We start from the raw sequence: 26859 nt of genomic DNA on the forward strand, positions 1-26859 counted from the left end.
GAACGTCGCTTGTGCCAGTTCCAGAGGAGAAAATGGAGGAAGGAGGAAGAGACCCTCGTCTCGGCCAGGCCGGGAGGTTTCTGTCTGGTGTCGGCACACAGCTGGTTAAAGGGGAGCTAGATGAAGACTTGGTCCAGCATTGGGAGTGGCAGAAATCCCAGGAGGGAACTGGCTCAGAAAGAGGCAAATCCCAGGTGCCTGGATTTGTAGGCCGGGACGACGTGGTGTTCTCTTCAGCATCGCTGAAGGCCATCGCCGACGGCAACCGTGGGCCGAGAGGAAAGTTGGAGTCTCAGACCTTGCTGGGTCTCGTTGGGAAAGTCCCCAGAAGTCAGACTTCTTCACTGAGTGTGGAAGGAGGGGTTCTGGAAAAGGAGAGGCAACGCCAGCGATTCAGGCAATTCTGCTACCGGGAGGAAGAGGGACCCCGGGAGGTTTTGCGGAAGCTCCAGGACCTGTGCCGCCGGTGGCTGAAGCCTGATTCTCGTACGAAGGAGCAGATCCTGGAGCTGGTGATTCTGGAGCAGTTCCTGGACATCCTGCCCTTAGAAATGCAGGGCTGGGTTAGGGGCGATGGCCCTGAGACCTGCGCCAAGGCGGTGGCCCTCGCAGAAGATTTCTTACTTTGGAAGGAGGAGGTAGAAATGCAGGAGCGTCGGGTGAGGAAATTTTGTTAACTTTGGCCGTCCCAGGTGACTCTGACGACACGCCGGCAGCTCTGCCTTCTTTGGTGGGATGATAATAATAATAATACAGTGGTGCCCCACAAGACGAACGCCTCGCAAGACGAAAAACCCGCTAAACGAAAGGGTTTTCCGTTTTGGAGGCGCTTCGCAAAACGAATTTCCCTATGGGCTTCCTTCGCAAGACGAAAGCCCATAGGGAAATCTCCAGGGACAGCGGGGAAGTGCAGCGCGTCTTCCCCACTGTCCTCGGACCTCCTCCGAAGGCTGGCGATGGGGCGGAGAGCCCTCCTCCCCCCGCCAGGCTTTGGAGGGCTTCTCCGAAGCCTGGCGATGGGGCGGAGAGCCCTCCTCCCCCTGCCAGGCTTCGGAGGGCTTTTCCGAAGGCTGGCGATGGGGCGGAGAGCCCTCCTCCCCCCCGCCAGGCTTCGGAAGGCTCCTCCGAAGGCTGGCGATGGGGCGGAGAGCCCTCCTCCCCCCACCAGGCTTCGGAAGGCTCCTCCGAAGGCTGGCGGCGGGAGGAGGTCTCTCCGCCCCACCAGCAGCCTACAGAAGGCTGCTCCGAAGGCTGGCGGCGGGAGGAGGGTTTTCCTCCCCACCGCCAATATTCAGAATGCTGTTCTGAATGTTGGCGGTGGGGAGGAAAAACCCTCCTCCCACCGCAAGTCCCGGGAACAGAGGAGAAGCGCTGCGCGCCTTCCCCTCTGTTCCCGGACCTGTCCTGAAGGCTTGCGGTGGGAGGAGGGCTTTCCTCCCCACCGCCAACATTCAGAATGCTGTTCTGAATGTTGGCGGTGGGGAGGAAAAACTCTCCTCCCACCGCAAGCCCCGGGAACAGAGGAGAAGCGCTGTGCGCCTTCCCCTCTGTTCCCGTACCTGTCCGAGGCTGGCGGTGGGGCAGAGAGACCTCCTCCCCCCGCCAGGCTCTGCCCCACCGGCAGCCTTCGGAAGGCTGCTCCAAAGGCTGGCGGCGGGAGGAGGTCTCTCCCCCCCCCCCCACCGGCAGTCTACGGAAGGCTGTCCTGAAGACTTGCGGTGGGAGGAGGGTTTTCCTTCCCACCGCCAACATTCAGAATGCTGTTCTGAATGTTGGCGGTGGGGAGGAAAAACCCTCCTCCCACCGCAAGCCCCGGGAACAGAGGAGAAGCGCTGCGCGCCTTCCCCTCTGTTCCCGTACCTGTGCTGAAGGCTTGCGGTGGGGAGAAAAGCCCTTCTCCGCACCGCCAGCCTGGCAAGCGGTCTCCATAAAGGTAAAGGTAAAGGTACCCCTGCCCGTACGGGCCAGTCTTGCCAGACTCTGGGGTTGTGCGCCCATCTCACTTAAGAGGCCAGGGGCCAGCGCTGTCCGGAGACACTTCCGGGTCACGTGGCCAGCGTGACATCGCTGCTCTGGCGAGCCAGAGCCGCACACGGAAACGCCGTTTACCTTCCCGCTGGTAAGCGGTCCCTATTTATCTACTTGCACCCGGAGGTGCTTTCGAACTGCTAGGTTGGCAGGCGCTGGGACCGAGCAGTGGGAGCGCACTCCGCCGCAGGGATTCGAACCGCCGACCTTTCGATCGGCAAGTCCTAGGTGCTGAGGCTTTAACCCACAGCGCCACCTGCGTCCCCTCAGCGGTCTCCATAGGAACGCATTAATTGATTTTTAATGCATTCCTATGGGAAACCGTGCTTCGCAAGACGAAAAACTCGCAAGACAAAAAAACTTGCAGAACGAATTAATTTCGTCTTGCGAGGCACCACTGTAATAATTTATTTGTACCCCACCCATCTGGCTGAATTTCCCCAGCCACTCTGGGTGGCTTCCAACAAGGATTAAAAATACATCAAAATGTCACACATTAAAAACTTCCCTGCCTTCAGATGTCTTCTAAAGGTCAGGTAGTTGTTTATCTCTTTGTCATCTAGTGTGAGGGAGTTCCACAGGGTGGGCGCCACCACCGAGAAGGCCCTCTGCCTGGTTCCCTGTAGCTTTGCTTCTTGCAGTGAGGGAACCACCAGAAGGCCCTTGGCGCTGGACCTCAGCGTCCGGGCTGAACAATGGCGGTGAAGACGCTCCTTCAGGTATGGCGTGGCATTGCTGAAGGTTGGGTTTTCTATAAACCTTTGAACCAGAACATGATTTCAGGAAGGAGAGGGCTATTGATGGCTTCTAACCATGATGGCTATTGCTTGCTGGTTTCTCACAGGCATCGTGTTGGCCACTGTGAGAACACAATTCTGGACCATCGACCTGTGTTCTTATGGCCTCCCTGTGTCTCATTTATTATTATTAAAAAGGATTAATTGCTTGCTACCTTCACAGTCTCCAAGTAGCTTACCTCGAGATACATATGCATCAGTTTATTATACCACAGAAAAGAAAATTCATGCAAAACCCATGCAAGGTGTAATAGCCCACAATACAGCCCCGCCCCCTTCGCTCTAACAGTAATCAAAAACTTTGGCAGTGCACTAATGATCAAACCGCACTTCCACCCACAAACCAGCAGCTAAAAGAAGCATGGGAATGTTTAAATAATTATCTAGGGGACAAGGGTTCATCAAGAAAGACCTGGTTATGTTTAGAATGATACTGCATAGGGAAATGTTCTCTGATACCAAGATGAGGGATTCTATGTGTTAAATAGTGGGTAGACATGGCAGACAACACAGCGATTTCTCCAAGCAGCTCTTTATTTTGTAAGCTGGAACAGAAAACTGAACATCAAACAGCTCAGCTGGCCTGCTTTTATAGGCAGCCGGCTGTCAACATTGTAACAACAACAACCCAGAGTTTCCCCACCTAAAATAACTGACGTGGACCTGAGTGAAAACTATCTACAGTATCCCCCTGCTGGCCCAGGGGGAACTTCACTACATAACACTGGAATGCAGATAGAGAGAACTGATAAGAACAATGATCTGTTGTGACCTTGACAGAAACGTACAATAGATGAGCCTCCTTATGTTTTGGCTCATCTTTTTTTCCTTTTTTTTTCTTCCCCCCTTTTTTTCTTTTTCTTTTTTCTTTCCCCCCCCCCTCCTTCTTTCCTTTTCCTTTTTCCTTTTCTCTTTCTCATAATGTCTTATGTTCTGTGCCATGTATGTTGATATTTTTTGTAGTTTTTTAGCTTTTCCATTATTACTATTATTAGGGATTTTTCTTTTGTAATTTTGGTTGTTTATGTTTATCTGTATTTGTTTAAAGCAAAATAAAAGTATTTAAAAAAAGAAGAAAAGAATCTCAAACACCAACACTCCCCTCCCTCGCCTGGAAGTCAGCCATGGCAACCCAATGATTTTTTGTTGCTTGGTTTGATAATAATAATAATAATAATAATAATAATAATAATAATAATAATAATTTATTTATACCATACCCCGATCATCTGGCTGGGCTTCCCCAGCCACTCTGGGCGGCTTCCAGAAAAATATTAAAATACTGTAATACATCAAACATTAAAAGCTTCCCGAAACAGAGCTGCCTTCAGGTGTCTTCTAAAAGTCTGGTAGTTGTTGTTCTCTTTGACATCCGGTGGGAGGGCGTTCCACAGGGCAGGTGCCACTACCGAGAAGGCCCTCTGCCTGGTTCCCTGTAACTTGGCTTCTCGCAGTGAGGGAACCGCCAGAAGGCCCTCGGAGCTGGACCTCAGTGTCCAGGCAGAACGATGGGGGTCGAGACGCTCCTTCAGATATACTGATCTTCCCACCCAGCCAAAAGGCAGCTGCTGCAGATCAGGAATCACAGCTAAGGAACCCCTCCAACCTCTGCTTCTAAACATCCCATGAAGGAGAGCCTACCAGTTTAGCTGTCTCTGTTGCTGCTGCTTAGGATCCTAACCCACCTTGCTGGCTACTGCTTATACCACAATACTACTAGGTCTGATGGATTTTGGTCCTGATCCAGGAAGGCCCTTTTCTTTCCAAACAGCCTTAAGTCTTCCAGATCTTCTGACCATGCCCTGCACTGTGTTTCAGATTTCGGAGCCATTTAAGAAGGCAACCGGTCCCCCCAAAGCCAAACTCGCCTCTTCGGAGATTACGAAGGCACAGCCCTACCTGGAAGTGCAGCCAGTGGGTGATGGAGGCCCCCACCTGCCACTAGGTAATGCTTCCGAGCTCCGATGCTGCTCACCTATCCACCCCCTGGCATCACAAGGATGTCCGGTGACCCATTTTTGCTTGCGTGGTCTGAATTCGAATGCTGCTGGCAAAAGGCATAGCGTTTTGCAAGTGCCAACAGTCAGTGCCTGTGGATGGGAGGGGAATTGCAGGGGATGCCAGCCAGCTGATTGGTGGGGTTTGCAACCCCCCTCCCCTTATTGGCTCAGCTGTGCCTTTCCCCGCCCCACACCTGATGTCAGGGCAGGTGGGTGTAGCTTGGCCCAAACTGCCTGATGGGTCAAAGGAGGAGACCTCGTGGGCCTGATCAGGTCTGCAGGGCAGAGGTTCCTGACCACTGGCATAGGCTTTGCTTGTAACTGGAGCACCTGGTAAAGTACATTTTTTGATTGATTGATTGATTGATTGATTGGCATTTCTAAGCGGTGTGCACAAAAAGCAATACACAGAAAATGGGGCGATCAAACAATAAAAATGTTTGAAAGAAGCAAAAACCACCTTCAAATGCCTGGATAAACAAGAAAGTAGTAGTAGTACTAGTAAAGGTAAAGGGACTCCTGACCATTAGGTCCAGTTGTGGCCGACTCTGGGGTTGCGACGCTCATCTCGCTTTATTGGCCGAGGGAGCCGGCGTACAGCTTCCGGGTCATGTGGCCAGCATGACTAAGCCGCTTCTGGATAACCAGAGCAGCGCACGGAAACGCCGTTTACCTTCCCGCCGGAGTGGTACCTATTTGTCTACTTGCACTTTGACGTGCTTTCAAACTGCTAGGTTGGCAGGAGCAGGGACCGAGCAACGGGAGCTCACCCCGTCACGGGGATTCAAAACGCTGACCTCCTGATTGGCAAGCCCAAGAGGCTCAGTGGTTTAACCCACAGCGCCACCCAGTAGTAGTATTTATTAGTCATGCACCTGAAGTTCAGCAGGGAAGATACTAGAAGAAATAATTAAACAGGGAATGAATTAGCAGCAGAGTTTTTGGAGACTGGTGAAGGGGGACGCCTTGAATGGGGATGACACCTATGTCTTCCATTGTACTTCCTCGGCACCCTTGCTGATTGGGCAGTCTGCAGTGGCAGGAAGCAGTAGTGGATTCTGGGAGTTGTGGTTTGTTAAGGGTCCTGAGAGTTGCTAGGCAATCCCTATTCCCCTCACACAGCTACAATTTACAGAGTGGCTTGACCATCCCTCTTCGCGAGGAACTCTGGGAATTGTAGCTCTGTGAGGGGAATAGATGGTCTCCTAACAACTCTCAGCATCCTTAACGAACTACAACTCCCAGAATTCTTTAGGGAAAGGCATGGCTGTTTAAGTTAGCATTGTAGTGCTTTAAACATAGGGTGTGAATGTGAGTTGAGTCTCCACAGCAGGGTGTCACTCATGATTCTGTTCTCTTTCTGTCAGGGGACAGAAGTGGCCAAAGTGGCCAAGTGGCCAAAAATGAGGAGAAGCCTCTTGAGCCAGGAGCATTGACACAGGCAGAACTTTCTGGAGGCTCATTGGACAAAGCCAAATGGGATTTCCCCCCATTTCCTCAAGTGGAAAATGTGCCGAAAAGTCAGCAAAGGGGAGACAGGAAGGAGGGAAGCTACCCAGGGCGGAGAGGAGGAGGAGGAGGAGAAAAACTGATTTGGGAGAGAGATGGTAACAAACTCCTAAATCGCAACACCTTCCAGGAGAGAGGGAACAAGGACAAGAATACGAGGATGAGCCCTGGCTGTGGAAAAAGCTTCAGCCAAACCCTTGATTTCCAGAACACAGAAACTGAGAAAAAGCTACGCCAAGATACAGATGGTGCAAAAAGTTGGACATCGACCCCTCAGCAGGAGAACGTCCAAGCAGGAGAAGAGTTGTATATGGATTGTGGAACTAGCTTGGGTGGGAAAGCACATCTTAGTGATCCTCAGAGAATCCCTGCAGGAGAGAAACCCTATAAGTGCTCTGAATGCGGACAAAACTTCAGCCAGGGCTCTGATCTTACTGGAGACTGTCTTCATATATGTTCCAGTTGTGGGGAAAGCTTTATTTCCAGCTCAGCCCCCAGAAAACAAGAGGGAGCCCAGACCGAAGAGAATCCGTCTAAATTCTCAGAAAGTGAAAAAGAATTCCCACAGCCCGCCGATCCTCAACAAGGGGAGAAGCCGTATGCGTGTACAGACTGCGGGAAAAACTTCAGCTTTAGGTCAAGCCTTGTTCGTCACCAGAGGCTTCACACTGGAGAGAAACCGTATAAGTGTTTAGACTGCGGGAAGAATTTCAGCCAGAGCTCGAACCTTCTTAATCATCAGAGAATCCACACGGGAGAGAAGCCATACAGCTGCACAGACTGCGGGAAATCGTTCAGCAACAGCTCGAGCCTGACGTCGCACGAGAGAACGCACAGAGGAGATAAACCTTACAAGTGCTCCAGCTGCGGGAAGAACTTCAGTTGCCATTCGGTTCTTAGGATCCACGAAAGAATTCACACGGGCGAAAAGCCGTACGAGTGCCCGGAGTGCGGGAAAAGCTTCAGCCGCAGAGAATTCCTCATCGGCCACCAGAGGACTCACACGGGCGAGAAGCCGTATGAGTGTTTGGAATGCGGGAAGAGCTTCAGCCAGAGATCGAACCTTATTAATCACCGGAGAAGCCACACGGGAGAGAAACCGTTTGAGTGCACAGACTGTGGGAAAAGGTTTAGTCATAAAGCATCCCTCCTTAAACACGAGAGGAACCATCTACATGGTCTGACACTGGAAAGGGGTTCAGCCAGAGTCGAAGCCACCTTGCCCATGGCAGAAAGCACATAAGGGATGGAATCATGTACTTGGTGAGGCAGAAATTAATGCAGGAGAGATTGTGAGAACTTATTACTTCAGTTTTTAGGTGAGGTCCAACCTGAGAGAACCTGTGTAACTGCTTCGACTAGGAGAGAACATCGCTGATGGGCCACAGAGATTCCCCTCACACTTTCTTTTTTCTGTTGCCGTTCACATCTTCACAACTTAAGGCCCAGCCTTCCCAGTTCCACATCTACCCTTCCTAATCTCTTCAACATATTATATCATGGGTAGGCAAACTAAGGCCCGGGGGCCGGATCTGGCCCAATCGCCTTCTAAATCCGGCCCACAGACGGTCCGGGAATCAGCGCGTTTTTACATGAGTAGAATATGTCCTTTTATTTAAAATGCATCTCTGGGTTATTTGTGGGGCCTGCCTGGTGTTTTTACATGAGTAGAATGTGTGCTTTTATTTAAAATGCATCTCTGGGTTATTTGTGGGGCATAGGAATTCGTTCATTCCCCCCCCCCCCCGCCCTCAAAATATAGTCTGGCCCCCCACAAGGTCTGAGGGACAGTGGACCGGCCCCCTGCTGAAAAAGCTTGCTGACCCCTGTATTATATTCTGGCGTCGTTCCTTCATGTGATCAGCATCTCACACAGATTCCTGCAGATCTTTGGCCTAAGACCTGTCGCTCAAACTGTGGCTGCTGTCGCCACACAAGGTGCTCAGTTGGTGGTGTAGTGTAGTGGTTGCAGCCACAATTCTGCAACCAATTCGCATGGAAAACAAGGTGTGCTCTTTAGAAAGGGCCATAACTCTGTAGTAGAGCATCTCCCTTGAGCACAGAAGGTCTTGGGTTCAATCCTTGGCCTGTCTAGGGATTGGATCTGAAACCCTAGAGAGCATCAGTGTCAATAATACTAAGCTAGAAGGACAAATGTTCTGACTCGGTATAAGGCAGGTTTTCATGTCCCTGCAAAGTAAACCGGCCTGGCCTTACACATGCAGCCAAGACAAGGCCTCTCCTTATGTTTCACCACAAGCATCTTGGGTGTCTCTTTCTTTCCCAAAGCACATTTAAGGTGCTTTGATAGTGCTTTAAACTGTCATGGCTTCTTCCAAAGAATTCTGGGAGCTGTGGTTTTCTGTGGGTATTGAAAGTTGTCAGGAGACCCCTATTCCCCCCTCACAGAGCTACAATTCCCAGAGCGGTTTCATAATCCCTCTTCACACGGGACTCTGAGAACTGTGGCTCTGTAAGTGACCTCTTAACACCACCTTTAACAAACTACAGTTCCCAGAATTATGTGTGATGTGACTAGCCTGTACTTGCCAGAGCCTCACCACACACAAGCCCTCCTTTGAGTGCAGCGGAGGTTTGCAGCTGTAGGATTTTCATTTAATTACGTTTTCCTTATCCTATCATTTTTCCGATGAGCTCTGGGTGCTAGTCATGTCTCTCTTCTGCACCCTTCCCATTTCAGCCTTGCAACAGTCCTGCGAGGTAGTTTGGTCTGAGAAGCAGCAACTGTCACAACAGATTCCCCCATTCAAGTTTCGCCTCTGCCACAGATTCACTCCGTGGCCTGAGGGAAGCCATTTATTCCTTCATCTTCGATCTGCCCTCTGCTGCCACATTCAGTGCAGAAGGCGATAACACCGGCCTACCTCTCACGATCGCAAGGTTGACCGAGAAGTGCTTTGACTACTAAAAGCACAGATTTAAGTGCCAAGTAGCTTAGCGTAGCCAATCCAGAAACTTCTTTTTCTTCCTCAAGAGTAGAATGGGGGCAAGCTCCTTCCTTCATAGCCTGCTTCCAGCTTCTGGCAAGGAAGGGATCAAGAGAGCAGTGGACCAACTCAGTACAGTGGTACCTCAGGTTACAGACGCTTCAGGTTACAGACTCCGCTAACCCAGAAATTGTACCTCGGGTTAAGAACTTTGCTTCATGACGAGAACAGAAATCGAGCGGCAGCAGCAGGAGGCCCCATTGGCTAAAGTGGTGCTTCAGGTTAAGAACAGTTTTCAGGTTAAGAATGGGCCTCCAGAACGAATTAAGTTCTTAACCTGAGGTACCACTGTACATTAACCAAATGTTGCTGAGGAACACACACAGTGAAAAGAAGCACTTTTAAACATAAAACAAGTGAGCATTAGAACGTTATATGCTTGGCCACACTAAATCCAGAGAATTTAGGCTTACCAAGTTTCTAGTCCTTCAGAGGTTGGGATTAGTCTAAATTGGTTGCACTGAGTGAAATTTCAGGGGCCTCCAATATTTGGTGCAGGGACTTGAGTAGCTCCTTGTCTCTCACATCAACTTAGTAGAGGCAGAATAAATTGTGCAGACTAGCAAGATTTTGCGAGCTTTTTGGGGGGTTGAACTGGAAACTTGAACTTAAACTTCAGTTACATTCATCACCAGGTGCCAGTGTTTATCAGGGAAAGGCAAATACAAATTGCTAAAGGGCCTTGGAAATTTTTTGGAAGCAATTTAGATTTTGGTGCATTACTGTATCTGTGAATGAAAAAGATTAAACGTCGTATTTCAGCCATGTCCTAGCTATTGCTTATTAGGCTGTAGACTTTGTTGCATTCAAAGGCACCCTATGAAGTGAGTACGGGTGATATCCAACAAAGGTCCCATCTGTACTGTACATTTAAAGCACTATTATGTCACAATAAACAGTCATGGCTTCCGCCAGATCATGCTGGGAGCTGTCATTTGTTTAAGGGTGCTAAGGGTTTTCAGGTGTCTCCTGTTAAGAAGAAGAAGAGTTTGGATTTGATATCCCGCTTTATCACTACCGAAGGAGTCTCAAAGCAGCTAACATTCTCCTTTCCCTTCCTCCCCCACAACAAACACTCTGTGAGGTGAGTGGGGCTGAGAGACTTCAGAGAAGTGTGACTGGTCCAAGATCACCCAGCAGCTGCATGTGGAGGAGCGGGGAAGCAAACCCGGTTCCCCAGATTACGAGTCTACCGCTCTTAACCACTACACCACACTGGCTCTCCAGAGTAATTTAGCAACCAACCGCTCTGCCCAAGGAACTCCGTGGGGTTTGGGATCATGAAGGTCCCCCACCCCTAGGAAATACTAGGCTGGGTGGATCGGTGGTCTGATTCGATGTAACACAGATGCTCTTCATTTACAAACATGAACCTCTTCCTTTATCCCGCCCCCTTTTGCACCTTCAGGAAATCTGCACTGCCCAGTATAGAATTATAGAATCATAGAATTGTGACCTTTTTTGGAGAAATACACCTGTAAGCTTGGATATCGTCGTCTTTTTGCAGTGTCAAACTGATGTGGACATTGACTGTATGGGCTACAGGCAGGCTTAACCTCATTGTTGCTGTTTGTTAAAAGATCCAATAAAAACTGATTTTTAAAAATATGAAGTTATATGTGTATTTTATATAACACACAATTGATATATTTTTTTAAAAAAATAGTACCATAGAATTGTAGAGTTGGAAGGGACCCCAAAGGTCCTCTAGACCAACCCCCTGCAATACAGGAATCTCAGCTCGTGCATCCATGACAGGTGGCTATCTGACCTCTGCTTAAAAGCCACCAAGGAAGGAGTCCACAACAGCTCTCACTGTTAGAAAGTTCTTCCTGGTGTTTAGCGGGAATCTTCATTGGTTCATGTCCTACCCTCCGGAGCAGGAGAGTACGAGCTTGTTCCCTCCTCCATGGGACAGCCCTTGATTTATTTGAAGAGGGATATCCTATCTCCTCCCAGTCTCCTCTTTTCCAGGCTAAACATACCCAGCTCCCTCAATCAACCATTTCTCATATGATTTGGTTTCCAGACCCTTGATCATCTTGGTCACCCTCCTCTGCATGTCCCAGCTTGTTAATATCCTTCTTAAATTGCTTTTCCCCCCTGCTGTTATTGCCCCACTTTGCCAGGAGGGGGCGCGACATGGGGAAATGTAGCTGGCAGTCCTCTTTTCCCTCACTACAAGTTGTCTAGGAATGCAAACAGTTGCAGCACTCTGTTCCCTTAACTCATTAAGTGCCTTTCTGGGTCGAGAAAGTGAGCAGAGGAGGCAGAGGCTATTTGCAGAGGCAGGGCAAGGGCGAAGGCGTTCTGGCCATTTGCAGCCTCATCTGGGTGCCTGGTCTGGGTGCAAAGGAGGGTGTCTAAAAGCAACGCACATGAAGAAGTGTTTCCAAAAGGGTCCAAAGGTTGCATGCAATTTTCCAGCTGCAATTGCTCAATTTTTTAGTTTCATATCTCCGCTTGGGCAGGCTTGGCTCCGTATGCAACTCAAGCAAGGAGCTCTGGCTTTGCTTCGGTCAAGGGATATGAGAAGCAGATCGGACCAAGCAAAGAGAAGCAGCTTGAACCAGACCTCAAACCTCAATATTTATCTAAAAAGCTGCTGTTGTTATTGTACGCTAGGGGCTGGAGGGAAAGTAAAGAAAACTTGCAGGAGTGAAGGGTGTACAGTCTTTATTTATGTTCAGCCTCACAACAACCCTGTGAGGTAGGCTGGGGGGGGCTATTCCCATTTTCCAAATGGGTTAAATGAGGCTAACTTGGACAAGACAGGAAGGCTACCTATGGGCAGGACATGAAACCATAACATCCACACCCAAATTAAAGCCTCTTATCTACTGAGGCATCCGATACAACAACAGAGTGATAAGGTTACTCAGAAAAATTAAGGTTCAGGCTTAAAAATTAAGGCTAGCACTAGAATTTTGAAAAGGGTGTGAAACCGTGATTAAGAAATAGACTTGAAATGCCTGAGTCGATGCATGCTTACTCAGGAGCAAGTCCCAAGGGTGGAAAGTTAAATGTGCATAAGACTGCCACCTTAAATGCGTTTAAACAAACAGAAAGAAAATACCAGTGTGTGATTTAATTTTGGTCTCCCATTTGCTATAAACGGGAGGACTTTTTTGTTTACCAAATAATATTCTGTATAAACAAAGACGTCCGCTAGCGTCTCTAACCGAGGCAACTAAGAATACTTTTAACATGGCAGTGATCAACTCCATCAGATGCAGCCTTGTGTTTAAGAGCTTACCTGGTCGCCATAGGCGAGCGGGAATTCCAGGCAGGCAAACAAACTGGAGAAGGGACAGATTGCTCCACAGAAAGAAACAGAGCGATTCATACCTTCTCCGCTAGTCCACTTTGGTGCAATGATAAGAAACTTAGGTTTCTATGTTGACCATGGAGGAGGGAAGAAACCCAAGTTTCTTATTATTGCACTTCCCTCCTCCACGGCCAGCATGGACTTGCAGTCTACTTGCTTTTAAGTAGGCATATCAGGGCGGGCCTGAGCCATTTTAGCTGCTTCGGGTGGAACAAATGGCAGCCTCTCAGGTCACGGTGCGTAAAACCAAAGGCTGGGAGTAAAAAGACAACATAAAACCATTTGCTACACTTTCATGACACCCAAAATTAGTTGCCTGAGGCAGCCGCCTCACGCTGCCTAACGGTTTGGCCAGTCCTGAGGTAACTTCTGTGGTTTTTATTTACAAGGGTACTCTAAGAACATAGAAGATAACAAAATCCTTTATTGGACCGGGAAGCTGATGATTCTCTGGTTCGAATCGCCTGATGGTTCCAGCAACAGGTTCCTGCCTCCCTTCTCCAGGTCCTCATTGGGAAATTCTCTGTTGAGTAAGGAGCAGTTGCCTTGCTTTAAAAGTTTTCTCCCAGAAGGGAATCCTCCGATGTACAAAGAGAGCTAAACATCAGAAAACCTTGCCGCTGGGCCTACAACACACAAACCAACCAACCACAGCCTGTCAGCAGTGGCGGCCATTTTGTCAGCCTTGTGTAGACTGTGAGAGCAGAGAACTTTTGACTAGTATCTAGCTAGGCGTCAGGCTCCAGAGTTGCGCATGCCCTGAACTGAGCACTCGTTGTATCAGAAGTGGGGAAACCTGTGACTTGCCTAAAAGTTGCTGAACTCCAACTTCTACCACCCCAAAGAGTCGGAGATGGCAGACGTTGCAGCCCAGGAACTCCAGAAGGGCCGCAGCCCCACAATTTCTGACTTCGCACGGTTTCAACACCAATGAGCTTCATGCCTTTCGACCTTTCCTCAACGGAGCGAGGCGTTTTCACAAGGCCTCGCCGACGTGGGCTCTCATGGCGTCCAAGCGCTTGCTGGGCTCTGGGAGTTTTGCGAGGCTCTTCCTCGCGTGGGCTCGCTCGTGCTTGAGCAGGCCCGAGCTCTGCTTGAAGCGCTTCCCGCACTGGGGGCACTTGTAGGGCTTCTTCCCCGTGTGGTTCCTCTTGTGCCTGGTGAGGCTGGACTTGTTGCTGAAGGTGTTCCCGCACTCGGCGCAGCCGTAGGGCTTCTCTCCGGTGTGGATCCTCTCATGCTTCACCAGGTTGGAGCTCTGCGAGAAGCGCTTGCCGCAGACCGAGCAGCTGTAGGGGGTTTCCCCCGTGTGAGTCCTTCTGTGGACCAGGAGACTGGAGCTTTGCTTGAAGCTCTTGCCGCACGCTGAGCAGCGGTAGGGCCGGAGCCCTGTGTGGTTCCTCAGGTGGCGGATGAGGCTGGAGCTCTGGCTGAACCTCTTGCCGCAGTCGGGGCAGCTGAAGGGCTTCTCGCCCGTGTGCTTCCTCTTGTGCCGCGTCAGGCTGGACTTGTTGCTGAAGCTGTTCCCGCACTCGGCACAGCCGTAGGGCTTCTCCCCGGTGTGCGTCCGGTCGTGGGTCAGGAGGGCCGACCGCTTCTTGAAGCCCTTCCCGCACTCGGAGCACTTGTAGCGTTTGTCGCCCGTGATGGCTCTCTCGCGGCTTGGCATGCCGCCAAAGCTTTTGCCGTAGAGGGGGCAGTAGCGCGGGGTCTCTCCCGGGTAGATCTTTCCGCGCTCCTCGCTGCCTGGAACAGAGAAATGGGCCGTCAGGTGTCAGGAGCAAGTGGGCAGAAAAATCACACCCTGCAAGTTCGGCGTTAACTCTTTACAGTGGTACCTCTGGTTGCGAACGGGATCCGTTCCGGAGCCCCGTTCGCAACATGAGCAGAACGCAACCCGTGTCTGCGCATCGCGATTCGCTGCTTCTGTGCATGACATCATTTTGAGCGTCTGCGCATGCGCAAACCACGAAACCCAGAAGTAAGCTGTTAAGTTGTGGGTGAACATATCAGATGACACAGCGATTCTTCAAACACCTCTTGTTTATTCAGAGGCCGGAACAGAACTGAACTGAAGGGTTCAGCCAGCCTGCTTATATAGAGCTCCAGTACAACGTTACTGTAGCAACTTTCTAAAACTATCCAATCACTGAACGTCACTTTCAATCCTTCATTTGCATAACTATCTACAGTATCCCCCTGCTGGCCCAGGGTGAGAACTTCAGTACATAACATACTTCCGGGTCGCCGTGGGACACAACCTGAAAAAATTTAACCTGAAGCAAACGTAACAAGAGGTATGACCGTATTAGTAGGAATGTGATCTGTACAGACCAGGCAGTGTGTCAGGCCTAGTGAGCACAGCAGTCCATCCCTGGTAGGTCTTGCCCCCATGGATCTGTTGCCGAGACTGAAACCACCACCCCCCCGTCTCCCCACAGCTAAGTCTCCTCCTCTCCAGAGTTTTCCCCAAGCAATCAGAGACTGTGCCTGCATGCAGCCAACCTCTCCTCCGCCCTCTTCAGGCCCCTGCCTAGACCTGTAAGACCACTCCAATTGTCTGGGCATTTTATCTGTGGCACCGCACCCTACAGAATATCATAGGGCGGTGACCCAAAAATGGGCATTTTTCGCTATTACCCCAGGACTATGGAGTGCGCTTTGCTGTGCTAGATATGAAGCCTGTTTTCCCCAAGTGACTCCTCAAAACCTGCTTTTATTTGCCCAAGTTCCCTGAATTCGTTTTTTATGCTACAGCTTTACTGTGTTTTTGTTTTAAGAGCTGTTTGACTGTGGAACAGTCTCAGGAGGTGGTGGACTCTCCTTCCTTGGAGGTTTTTAAGCAGGGGTTGGATGCAGACATCTGTCATGGATGTTTTAGTTGAGATTCCTGCATTGCAGGGGGTTGGACTAGATGACCCTCTGCACCCAGGATAGTAGCCAAGCAGGAAACCAGAGAGAGGAAGCCCCTTTCCCCACTTCCTTGCCTTGCACAGAAATGCAGCACGAAGCTGTGTGTGAGAGAGAGAGAGGGAGGGAGGGAGGGAGGGAGGGAGGGAGGGAGGGAGGGAGGATCTAGACACAGGAAAACAAATCTATAAATAAGTCAGAAATTAGATCGTTATAACAAAAGAAAAAATCTCTATGGAACATCGCATTTTAAAATTTACTGCTCTCTGGCGCCATCTGGTGTTGCATGTTTATAGTGCATTCAAATCACTGTTTCTTTATTAATGTAGCTAAGTGCAGAGACTCAGGTCTTGCTTGAGGGCATCATAGAGGCATCTGGTTGGCTACTGTGAGATCAGGATGCTGTACAAATGACAGGCCTCTGGCCTGATCCAGCAACACTCTTTTTAAGTCTGGAGGAACAGAGCCCTTACATCCTTCGCCATCTCTCAAACAGGATAGCAGAAAATGAAATAAGTGGCAGCCTAGTAACTTTTGTGGGCTCGTTTACATGGGCTATTTGAATGTTTTAAAAGCAAACACCGTAAGGACAAAAACATACAAGCAGAAAACCCACACGCACCACAAGCAAGCATGCAGCTGATGACAAATATTATAAAGAAAGCCAGGGGCTCTATCGAAAGCATCCTTACCCAACAAGATGGCGTCGCCACCGTCATCTGCCTGCATGGTGTCTCCCGATGCAGCTCTTGGATATGAATCCAGCAAACTGACCTGCTCCCCTGGGAAGGGCAGAGTCACATCACCCACATGGAGAAAAACAAAGGTAAAATATAATATATATTAGCCCATTTGGGGAAATGTTCTGGGTGGGTTTGAGCATGGAGTCTGCACTGGCCAGGTTAAAACTGCACCAGCCAACACTTTACCTCCACACTCAAAAGAGGGTTTTGTTTTTCTTTTCCTCTCTCTGTATTTAGGATATATGCAGCACCCTAACCAGACAGGGGGACACTTCATATATCTGATAAAGTTGTCTTAGAAGCCCAGGGAGTCATCTGCAAGGAACAGTCACAGATAGCCCATGCTGGCATTAGTAAGGTGCTTAACACATGCTGTGTAATGTTTAAAAAATCCTTTGTCTTGATTTAAACCACAAGGGACAGCACTAAGCATCTTGATCAACATCTTGATTTTTATTGATGTTAAAATCACCAACCTGACTGAGGCACATTAAGTTCAACTTGTGGAAAAAATGGATAGAGGGCGTTAATTGGAAGCTTTTAGCTGCTATAAGATCCACTATCCTGTAATATTACATATGTTTATGGTTTTTTAATATTAATTTTGCTGTAAAATTGTGTGAGATTGTGTGAGATTTATTTGCATTACCTAGAGCCTGTTCTACTGATGAAGCCTAGGATGGCGAAACAAGGCTAATATTCTGGAAATCCTTGTCTTAGACTCTGTGAAAGGATTCAGTGGAACTGTCACAACCTTTCATGTGGATTGTTGGACTCTATGAACAGACAGGTGGAACAGATACTTATACATGTATGGACCTTAGGCATGAACTGACTAGAGAATGAACTGATCCACTGGGTCTTCTGCTTTTTTCGTTGAACTTTAAGAGACTTCCGTTGAAATCTACAATTTGATACAATGAATAGTATATCTTATTTATTCAAAAGTACAGCCGTTACGTCTTGTGTGTTTATTGAGTATCTTTTACGTAACCATAGGTTTGTTGTTGTTGTTTTGCTAATATTAATACCAGAGCAGGGATTTCAAGCATGAGAGGCAGTGGGTTGGCAGAGAAGGGAAGCCATCCCTCAACTCTATCCCTCCTTCTCCAATCTCTTTAGTAGAAGGCTTTTTAAATATATAATTATCCTATAAAGAGGCTGAGGCTGCAGTAGGAACCCCATTTACCTAGGAGTAAGCCCCACCGAATTCAATTGGATTTACTGCTGAGTAGGCTTAGGCGCAGTTTGTATTGTTTTATTTAACAGATATTTACGTTGCTTTTCAGGCCCCAAGGTCCTTTCAACGCAGTCCCCAATTTAAAAAAAACCCTAACAGAAATAATTGCAATCCAGAACCACTGTCTTATCAGTACATAATTTACATGAAGGAAGGTCCACTCCCTTTTCTATTGCAGCTGGCATAGGAACACAGAATGTTAGCCTCATAACAGGCTAGTTTTTTGTTTTTGTTTTTTTAAGGCAGGTAACTTTTGATCTTAAAAAGCAGAGACATCACCTTGCCAACAAAGGTGCGTATAGTTAAAGCTATGGTTTTCCCAGTAGTGACGTATGGAAGTGAGAGCTGGACCATAAAGAAGGCTGACTGCTGAAGAATTGATGCTTTTGAATTATGGTGCTGGAGGAGACGAGAGTCCCATGGACTGCAAGAAGATCAAACCTCTCCATTCTGAAAGAAATCAGCCCTGAGTGCTCACTGGAAGGACAGATCGTGAAGCTGAGGCTCCAACACTTTGGCCACCTCATGAGAAGAGAAGACTCCCTGGAAAAGACCCTGATGTTGGGAAAGATGAAGGGCCCAAGGAGAAGGGGACGACGGAGGACGAGATGGTGGGACAGTGTTGACCAAACTGCGGGAGGCAGTGGAAGACAGGAGTGCCTGGCGTGCTCTGGTCCATGGGGTCACGAAGAGTTGGACACGACTAAACGACAAAAACAACAACTTTTGTAGCCTTATTTACAAAGCTAGGTTGCACCTAGCTTTCTGTAATAAATTTCTGCTGCTTTGAACTTTGTTGCCCATCTGCCTTTAATATAACTACATAGTGGGGGACGGGACTTGCACCTTTAGCAAGCTACACCTGTGGAAAATTACTGTATCAGCTCTACACATCTCTTAAATGCAAGAGCATAGGAATGTGCCTTATAGTGAATCAGATCGCTGGTCCAATCGACACGGGCTGGCAGCAGCACTCCAAGGTTTTAGGTAGGTGTCTCTCCCGGCAGCCTCACCTGGAGATGCCGGGAATCGCACCTGGCGCCACTCCATCGCTCTTAGAAGCCTTTCTTCTTACCTGTTCAGACAGCAGCCCTTAAGATCGCCCCTCTCGGGCAGATTTCTTCTTCTCCTCGACCAGCAGCTCGTTGACACTCTTGACTATCACACGTGCTTTCTACCCCGCGTCAATCAGTTAACACGAATCTCCGGCGCGCGCGCGCACGAGCCGGGCTCCATCCTCGCCGCCGTCCAGGTGGTGCGCACATGCATTCATTTGAAAGAACCGCGGCTGCGTGCTCGGAATGCGGAGCCCGCAAAGGGAGCCAAGCAGCCCTGCAAACGCGTCTAGACGGGGGCCACTAATCCGAATTAAGGGAGCTCCGGCGTGCGCGCCCGCCCGGCAAAGCAGCTTATGGATTGAACGAGGGCGCAACTGGAGCTTTTTTTTAGGAGCGGGTGGCTGGAGGAACGCAAAGAAGCCTCGCTCGCTTGCCCCTTATTGTTGTGCTGGGTTTTGTGGGTTGCTATTCCCACCCCTCCTCCCGCATCCAAAGGCGGGTTTTCCTTTTCTTTCCGCTTCCCATCATGTGGTTGAAGCCAAGCCAGAAGATGGGCAAGGCGAAGCCCTCACCAATCTGCTGTTTGAGCGCATGGATGAGGGAGGCTGGAAGGAGGTTTTGAAAAGAGACGCCTTGGGGCCAGTTGGGATGCGTCCTCCAAACTAGCCTGTGGACACCAGGTTGGGAAAGACTGTCATCCTGGTCATTGCCACATATTTTTTTATTCATCCATGCTTATCAATTGCTTTCTTTGTATTTAAGCGGTGGATACAGCACATAAATTCTAAGACAAAGCAGTCCTTCCTTCTGGAATAATGCACTTTACAACAAACCGCCAAGGGATGCACATTTCCTTCAGCTGTGATACATAACAAACCTTCTCCACTTCTCAGTAAACAGATTATTTTGCTTCCGACCCTCGCTAGCTCTTGTTATGGCTTTTTTTTCCTTTTCTTTTTTCATTGGCATGTCTTTATTTCACACTTCAGAATCTGTTAAACTCTTGGTACAGAAGTTGATTCCATCTGCAAAAGAACTTATATTTTCTGGCAAAAATAGAACAGAAGGTGCTACAATGGTACTTCAGGTTACAGCCGCTTCAGGTTACAGACTCCACTAACCCAGAAATAGTACCTCAGATTAAGAATTTTGCAACTGTAGCAGGAAACCCCCCCCCCAATCATTCAGTTTGTACAAACTTCACACACACTCACACTCATACACTACATACGCTACGCTTCTGTTATAAATTCATAGAAAATCAACCATACATCGGATTTGCACTGCTCCACTTTTATTTTACTCCATGAAGGAAGGACTACAAAATGGGGAAGGTTTGATACAGGGCAGCCATAATCCTTGAGCATACCAGCACATCCACAGGAGCCCTGCCCAGTTGCTATGCCAACCCTGATGGTCCTAGACAGAAGACCATCAAGATCACAAAGAACTTGCATATGGAAGTGGATTCAGCATGGACTGGAACAAAGGACAATGATCAGATCTTCCCTCTGGGGGCAGGAAACTGCAAACTCCCCTCTTGTCACCTGGAAAGTACTCATGGGGAGGGGGAAAGGGGGAACCAGCCAGGTGACAGGACACTCAGGTTACCACCACAACTCCTCCCTCAACCCCTCCTTTCTGTGATGTATGTTTCTGGGGGTGGCCTTGATCTACAGGGTGGCAATTTCAAGTCTTTATAAGGTCTTGCACACGATTTTTCTTTGTCCTTCCTCTCTCCTGCAAGTGAGGGGAGCACCCTGTTGCAACAGTTCAATAAAGGCCAAGCCTACAGGCTGCTGTTTTGCTCCAAGTTATCCTGGTTGGTGTCTTTATTTTTGTCCAAGGGAGCCCTCGGATTTTTCCGTTAACACTTCAGGATGAGAACAGAAATCGTGTGGCAGCAGCAGGAGGCCCCATTAGCTAAAGTGGTTCCTCAGGTTAAGTACAGTTTCAGGTTAAGAACGGACCTCCAGAACGAATGAAGTTCTTAACCCGAGGTACCACTGTACATTAATTGGACTCAATAGTGCTCCCAAGCAAGTAAAGTGAACATGATAAAAAGAAATGTACAGGTAAATTGTTGCCTCAGTGTTTTCTCTAGTCCTTCACTCACGATGCTGATGCCTCCAGTTGCTTCAATAGAAGCTGCATTGCAGATAACATCCCGTGTAAATCAACACAGTGATGAACCAATTCATCTGGTCATAAAGAAAGAGGGGAACTCAGACTTCATGCAGATCTACTTCATTCACATCGTTTCTGCTATGCAGGAGGCTGTGGTGCCATCAAATCGATGTCTGTTAATTTTCTAGCTACCCAAACTCCCACTGCAAAGAGACCCAGGTTAACTATGAGGTTCCTGCGAAAGTCACTGCGGTCTGTGGCAAAGCGGTAGGCGCCCCAGAAGAAGAGGAAGAAGAAGAAGAGTTTGGATTTGATATTACGCTTTATCACTACCCGAAGGAGTCTCAAAGCGGCTCACATTCTCCTTTCCCTCCCCCCCCTCACAACAAACACTCTGTGAGGTGAATGGGGCTGAGAGACTTCAGAGAAGTGTGACTGGCCCAAGGTCACCCAGCAGCTGCAGGTGGAGGAGCGGAGATGCGAACCCAGTTCCCCAGATTACGAGACTACCGCTCTTAACCACTACACCACACTGGCTCTCTGGCACTACAGCCCCATAGCACCTTGGGCGTCACCACACTGGAGCTGCTTCCACCGCTCGCTGCTTGCCCACCAGTCGCTATCGTCGCTGCTTCAGAACCTCCTCAGCGATGCACAAGGGCTCTTCTCAGCTCTTGTTATGTTAACTTACCCATATATATGCTACGAACCAGAATTCCACAGTCCATGGGAGTTCTGTGTTTATGCTTATTCAGGGGTGTTTTTGTAAAAAGTAATAGGATTATGAGTCTATAATGCCACTAACTAAACACTTGGATGTGCCCCCAAAAGTGCCAGCAGCGGACTGTGGGGGTGTGCACTGTGAGAGGGGTCAAGAACGAGTCCTTGGGATAGCAAGGTTGGGACGCCTTTGGAACAAAGGTTCTCAAAGAGAGGATAGCAGGAGAGGTTGGCAAAGGTGGTGGCAAGATTCAAGGACAATCAAAGGAACATTTTAACATTTCAGTGTAGTATAATATATATTTATATATATTGCAGAATACAAACCTCTCATCTGTTTGGTGAAAAAGAACCAGCCGGGTGCATATCTGTTATTTATTTTCTTAAATATATTATCTGCCCTTCCTTCCAAAGGAGCACAGAGCAGCAAACACCAAAACTTTTTGAAAAAAACATACCGTATTTTTCCATGTATAAGACAACCCCTTATTTTAAACTTCAAAAATTAAGGAAAAAATATAGTCTCATACACAGATAGTGCATAATGCATTTTCTTAATTTTGAGTCCCCAAAAATTGGGGGCGTCTTATACACGGAAAAATACGGTATGTACAAAACGTATTTTAAACATTTTTTTTTATTAAAAAACCTGGACATATTAAGATAAAAAAACAACTGCATGTCCTCATAACGAGTAATTTCAAGGTTGCCAAGCATCTTTTGACCATCAAATGCCAAGGTGAATAACCATATTCTGACTGAAAAGTAGAATCACTACCACCTCCTTATGCTCCCAGACTCACATGCAGGAGGCAGCTCAGAACTGCAGCAATTAAACTGAGGAGGGAAGTCACCTGGTTTCTAGCAGGAAAGGAGCCATACCTGTGGTTTTACCTCTCCTTAAGACAGGGATAGGGAACCTTTAGCCTTCCAGGTCTTGCTCGGACCATGAGCTAGTACAAACCCTCCAACATTTCTCCAATGAAAACAGGGACAACCTAAGGAAAAATGGGACATTCTGGGATCAAATCAGAAACCGTTATGGCTTCTCCAAATCAGGGACGTCCTTGGAAAATAGGGACACTTGGAGGGTCTGCTAGTAACCTTGATATTCAATTATTGCAGTGTCTGCTGTAATTTTGCACCTGGCTAGGAGGTCCCACAGATGGAAAACACTTTGGCTAGACCGTTGATGGAGGCAGAGTCTCACTGGCACATCACCCTGACGTTCAGAAGCCTGCAATGACCACCAACATGCTGCCGAGCCAGGTTCGAAGTTATTCTATAGATCTACAAGGCCCTTATCAATTTGGGTCAAGTATCGGCTCCCTTATGGGATGTGGGTGGTGCTGTGGGTTAAACTACAGAGCCTAGGGCTTGCTGATCAGAAGCTCGGTGGTTCGAATCCCCGCGACGGGGTGAGCTCCCATTGTTCGGTCCCTGCTCCTGCCAACCTACCAGTTCGAAAGCACATCAAAGTGCAAGTAGATAAATAGGTACCGCTCCAGTGGGAAGGTAAACGGCATTTCCATGCGCTGCTCTGGTTCGCCAGAAGCGGCTTAGTCATGCTGGCCACATGACCCAGAAGCTGTACAGCGGCTCCCTCGGCCAATAAAGCAAGATGAGCGCCGCAACCCCAGAGTCCCTTACTCCCTCATTGAGGTTTTTGGATGCTCACAGAAGACATGCACTCAGGATTGTGAGCTCAATTTTATGAAACACCTTTCTTGTTGATTTAGATCTGAATTAAATGTGTGGACACAACTCTGTTGAACTTCTTGTGCCTATGGGGACTTTTAATTTTTTATTCCAGCAGGTATTTTAACTTATGTCTGGTTTTATAGTTTTAACTGATTTTTATATTTGTGGTTTAGTAAACCTCTTAGGGTGGCACTGTGCTGTAAACCACAGAGCCTAGGACTTGCCGATCAGAAGGTCGGCAGTTCGAATCCCAGCAACGGGATGAGCTCCCATTGCTCTGTCCCAGCTCCTGCCAACCTAGCAGCCTGAAAGCATGCAAAAAAGTGCAAGTAGATAAATAGGGACCAAAACAGCATTTCCGTGCGCTGCTCTGATTTCACCAGAAGCGGCTTAGTCATGCTGCCCACATGACCCAGAAAAACTGTGTGCGGACAAACGTCGGCTCCCTCAGCCAGTAAAGCGAGATAAGCGTCGTAACCACAGAGTCGTTCATGACTGGACTTTAACAACAAATTAACAACAACAAAAAGTTTTAATGAAGTTCATCTACGGTTCCAAACGTCATTTCTAGAATCACAGATTTTGAAGGGACTTTTGCAACGCAAAAAAACCCAACTCAACACAAAATCCTTCATTCAATTTGAAACCATACCAGACCCTGCTTAGCTTTGCAAATGCACTAGAAATTTTATTGCTGCACTGCTAGGAGGATATGTTGTTGTTGCCCTGAGCAAAATTAAATTCAGTCTCCCAGGAGGTGACAGTGACCCTCTCCCCAGGGAAAATAAAAGAACCCTCAATTGAGAGACACAACCATTTTGCCTAGGAACATTCTCATGCACCCACAGAGGAGAGAATCCAAGGCCAAGCCCCAGAATGCAGAATCAAATGGTTTACATCCACAGGCATCCAAAAGGGGGTGGGGTAGGTGGAAGAAGGCAGGTTTGTCCCCCACATGCTGCAGCGAAACCTTAACTCCCTGATTCTCAACTTTTGTTGTGAGGCAAAGAGCAAGCTTCTAGCATTTGTTGAACCCTGAGATGTGAGACAAGAACATACAGTGTTACCTTGGTTCTCAAACTTAATCCATTCTGGAAGTCCGTTCCAAAACCAAAGCGTTCCAAAACCAAGGCATGCTTTCCAATAGAAAGTAATACAAAACGGATAAATCCATTCCAGACTTTTAAATACAACCCCTAAAACAGCAATTTAACATGAATTTTACTATCTAACAACATCACTGATCCATAAAATGAAAGCAATAATCAATGTACTGTACTATAAAATATTTTTTGCTTAGGCAAGCCTATCCACCCATGTAGAATGCTCGACGTGTGTTTTAATCTGTTTTTTGCAGTTTGGTTGATTTTTTATTACTTTTTGAATGTTTTAAAATAGTTTTTGACTTTTTTGACTGATAATTTTATTGCTTTATTCTTTTTGTAAAATGCTTTGAGGTTTTATTGCAATTGAGAGGCATATAAATTTTGTGAAGCTAATTAAGTAAATAAATAAACAAATCTTCCAGCTGTTACCTGGTAACCTCCTACCTGAAATGGTTCTACTGCGCCCCTTTTCTTTGTCCTAGAAGGTAGGGGCAATAGGGACTGATTCCTTGTTGGCATTCTATGCAAAGTCCTTCCGCACGTGGGGAGGGAGGGAACAAGGGGGGGGAGCAAAACGAAAGGGTGAACATTTCAGTAAAATACATTTTCGGCAACAGATTGTATCTGAGAGGCAATGTGGTGTAGTGGTTAGAGTGCTGCGCTAGGACCTGGGAGACCAGCGTTTGAATTCACACTCATTTATGAAGCTCGCCACCTTGGGCCAGGCACAGTCTACCTCACAGGGCTGTTGCAAGCATAAAAACGGGGTAGAGGGGAAACCACATATGCCGTCACCTCGAGCTCCTTGGGGAAAGCTGGGGTAGAATTCTAATAAATAAATGAGAGGCTGTTTGAGATCATCTGGAGTGAAAAGACTAAGGCGAGGGAATGACACAGAATTACCAAAACGATTAAGGTTTTAAATGACCATTTTAGATTATATTTTAGTGATCAAGATTTAATATATATTTATAACTGCTATACCTGAATTGTCTCTGTTATACCCAAATGCAATTCAATGTGTTCCTGTTGTGTTTTATGATTTCCCTGATATTGTAAGTGAGCCGGAACTGGTCTGTGACCGTAATAATAAAATTCATTCATTCATTCATTCATTCACAGAATTGCTGGGATTCAAAAGCAGCTGGAGCATGGCGAATGCTGAATCCAGTTGAGATTCCTGCATTTCAGGGGGTTGGACTAGATGACCCTGGGGTCCCAACTCTCAAGATTCTATTAATCTTTCCTTTTACATTTGTACCGCCGAGATCTTTTAATTATACCCTGCCTTTGGGAATTGGTAGTGAAAAATCAGAATTTTTAAAAAGCAACCTAAATCAGTCACCAAAACGGCCCTCTCTCATTTGACACCCCGCTTTCTCCCGCGGCCAAAATGCAAAGCGCACCTTTCCTCCCCTCTGCAACGAAGCGTGCAAAGCGAAAACAAAGGAATGCACCACTTCTGGCTGTCAGACGCGCGCAGCCCGGGTTGCATTTCTCCCCCCCCTTGCAAGACCAGCCGCCCATCGCGCCTCCTTCAAGACCCATTCAACCGCGCGCACGACCCCTGCGCCCACCGCCCACCCGCCTCTTACGACAGGGAGGCAGCAGGCGAGAAACCTCTAGTGCAGTGTTTCCCAACCTTGGGCTTCCAGCTGTTTTCGGACTACAATTCCCATCATCCCTGACCACTGGTCTTGCTAGCTAAGGATGATGGGAGTTGTAGTCCAAAAACAGCTGGAGGCCCAAGGTTGGGAAACACTGCTCTAGTGCGGCGGGTAGCTAGTGGTCCGGCTTTCGCCTTTCCAAAGCGCAAAGGCTTGTGGGCGTTGTAGTTTTCTGGATTGTTCCCGCTTGGTTCAGCCAAGGAGGTCCCCGCCCCTCCAATCGCTGGAAGGTATGGCAGATGAAACTCCAATTGCATAGCAGTGGTTCTCAACTTGTGGGTCCCCAGATGTTGTTGGACTACAACTCCCATCATCCCTGAGCTCTGGGCTTGCTAGCTAAGGGTGATGGGAGTTGTAGTCCAACAACATCTGGGGACCCACAGGTTGAGAAAGGCAGGCATATGGGCTAAAGGAGATGGCAAAAGCTGGGAATGTTTGAGCGCGGCTCCCTATGGTGTGTGTCTCTCTGTGTGTGTAAACTGTCATAAATAAATTCCTTTTAATTTTTCTTTTATTCCCTCCCCCTTTTCTTCTTCTTCTTCTTCTTGGCTTTCCTTTGGTGTTTTTCTTTTCTCTTTCTTCATTTTTGTTTAGTTTCTTTTATTTTGTGGTATTGTTGGACCATCCATCTCTGCATGAGTTTTAATAAAATCATGAAGACAGGAGTACCTGGCGTGCTCTGGTCCATGGGGTTGCGAAGAGACAGACCCAACTAAACAACAACAAAATAAAATCATATTTTTTATTTTAAAAACTGACCTTTTTTGGAGAAATACCCCTGTAAGCTTGGATTATCGTCGTCTTTTTGCAGTCTCAAACTGAGGTGGACACTGACTGCATGGGCTACAGGCAGGCTTAACCCCAATCACTGTTGCCGTTTGTTAAAAGACCCAATAAAAACTAATTTCTAAAAATAT

The 26859-nt window shown here is 47.9% G+C and overlaps 3 protein-coding genes, 1 long non-coding RNA gene and 1 pseudogene across 7 annotated transcripts; 2 read left to right on the forward strand and 3 right to left on the reverse strand.

Moving 5' to 3' along the window:
- Nucleotides 1–26804, forward strand: LOC309365083 (uncharacterized protein). The gene is made up of 3 exons (XM_081903223.1): nucleotides 1–659; nucleotides 4644–4770; nucleotides 26537–26804. The coding sequence occupies exons 1-3, from the start codon at nucleotides 33–35 to the stop codon at nucleotides 26656–26658; spliced, it is 876 nt and encodes a 291-aa protein (XP_081759349.1). The 5' UTR covers nucleotides 1–32; the 3' UTR covers nucleotides 26659–26804.
- Nucleotides 6222–10103, forward strand: LOC309365005 (uncharacterized protein). Its single transcript, XM_081903093.1, has one exon. The coding sequence runs from the start codon at nucleotides 6495–6497 to the stop codon at nucleotides 7575–7577; it is 1083 nt and encodes a 360-aa protein (XP_081759219.1). The 5' UTR covers nucleotides 6222–6494; the 3' UTR covers nucleotides 7578–10103.
- Nucleotides 10565–26820, reverse strand: LOC309365404. Its single transcript, XR_014166112.1, has 2 exons — nucleotides 26774–26820; nucleotides 10565–10856 (listed from the first exon to the last, which is right to left on the reverse strand). It is a non-coding gene; the product is annotated as an uncharacterized lncRNA (long non-coding RNA).
- LOC309365102 (uncharacterized protein) lies at nucleotides 12002–25828 on the reverse strand. 3 transcript variants are annotated; one of them, XM_081903260.1, is made up of 4 exons: nucleotides 25682–25828; nucleotides 24705–24807; nucleotides 16273–16362; nucleotides 12002–14416 (listed from the first exon to the last, which is right to left on the reverse strand). In XM_081903260.1, the coding sequence occupies exons 3-4, from the start codon at nucleotides 16307–16309 to the stop codon at nucleotides 13647–13649; spliced, it is 807 nt and encodes a 268-aa protein (XP_081759386.1). In that variant the 5' UTR covers nucleotides 16310–16362; nucleotides 24705–24807; nucleotides 25682–25828; the 3' UTR covers nucleotides 12002–13646. The 3 variants fall into 3 exon arrangements, with proteins under 3 accessions (XP_081759386.1, XP_081759387.1, XP_081759385.1); XM_081903261.1 differs by lacking the exons at nucleotides 24705–24807; nucleotides 25682–25828 and adding an exon at nucleotides 18639–19342 and having other exon boundaries at nucleotides 12002–14412; XM_081903259.1 differs by lacking the exons at nucleotides 24705–24807; nucleotides 25682–25828 and adding an exon at nucleotides 18639–19340.
- On the reverse strand, nucleotides 20615–21476 carry LOC309361145 (mitochondrial import receptor subunit TOM6 homolog pseudogene; annotated as a pseudogene). Its single transcript has 2 exons — nucleotides 21440–21476; nucleotides 20615–21077 (listed from the first exon to the last, which is right to left on the reverse strand). The product of its transcript is annotated as a mitochondrial import receptor subunit TOM6 homolog pseudogene (transcript).
- Nucleotides 26821–26859: the final 39 nt, after the last annotated feature.

Source organism: Podarcis melisellensis (genome assembly GCF_964234715.1).
Source record: "Podarcis melisellensis genome assembly, chromosome: 2".
Lineage (NCBI taxonomy): Eukaryota > Metazoa > Chordata > Lepidosauria > Squamata > Lacertidae > Podarcis > Podarcis melisellensis.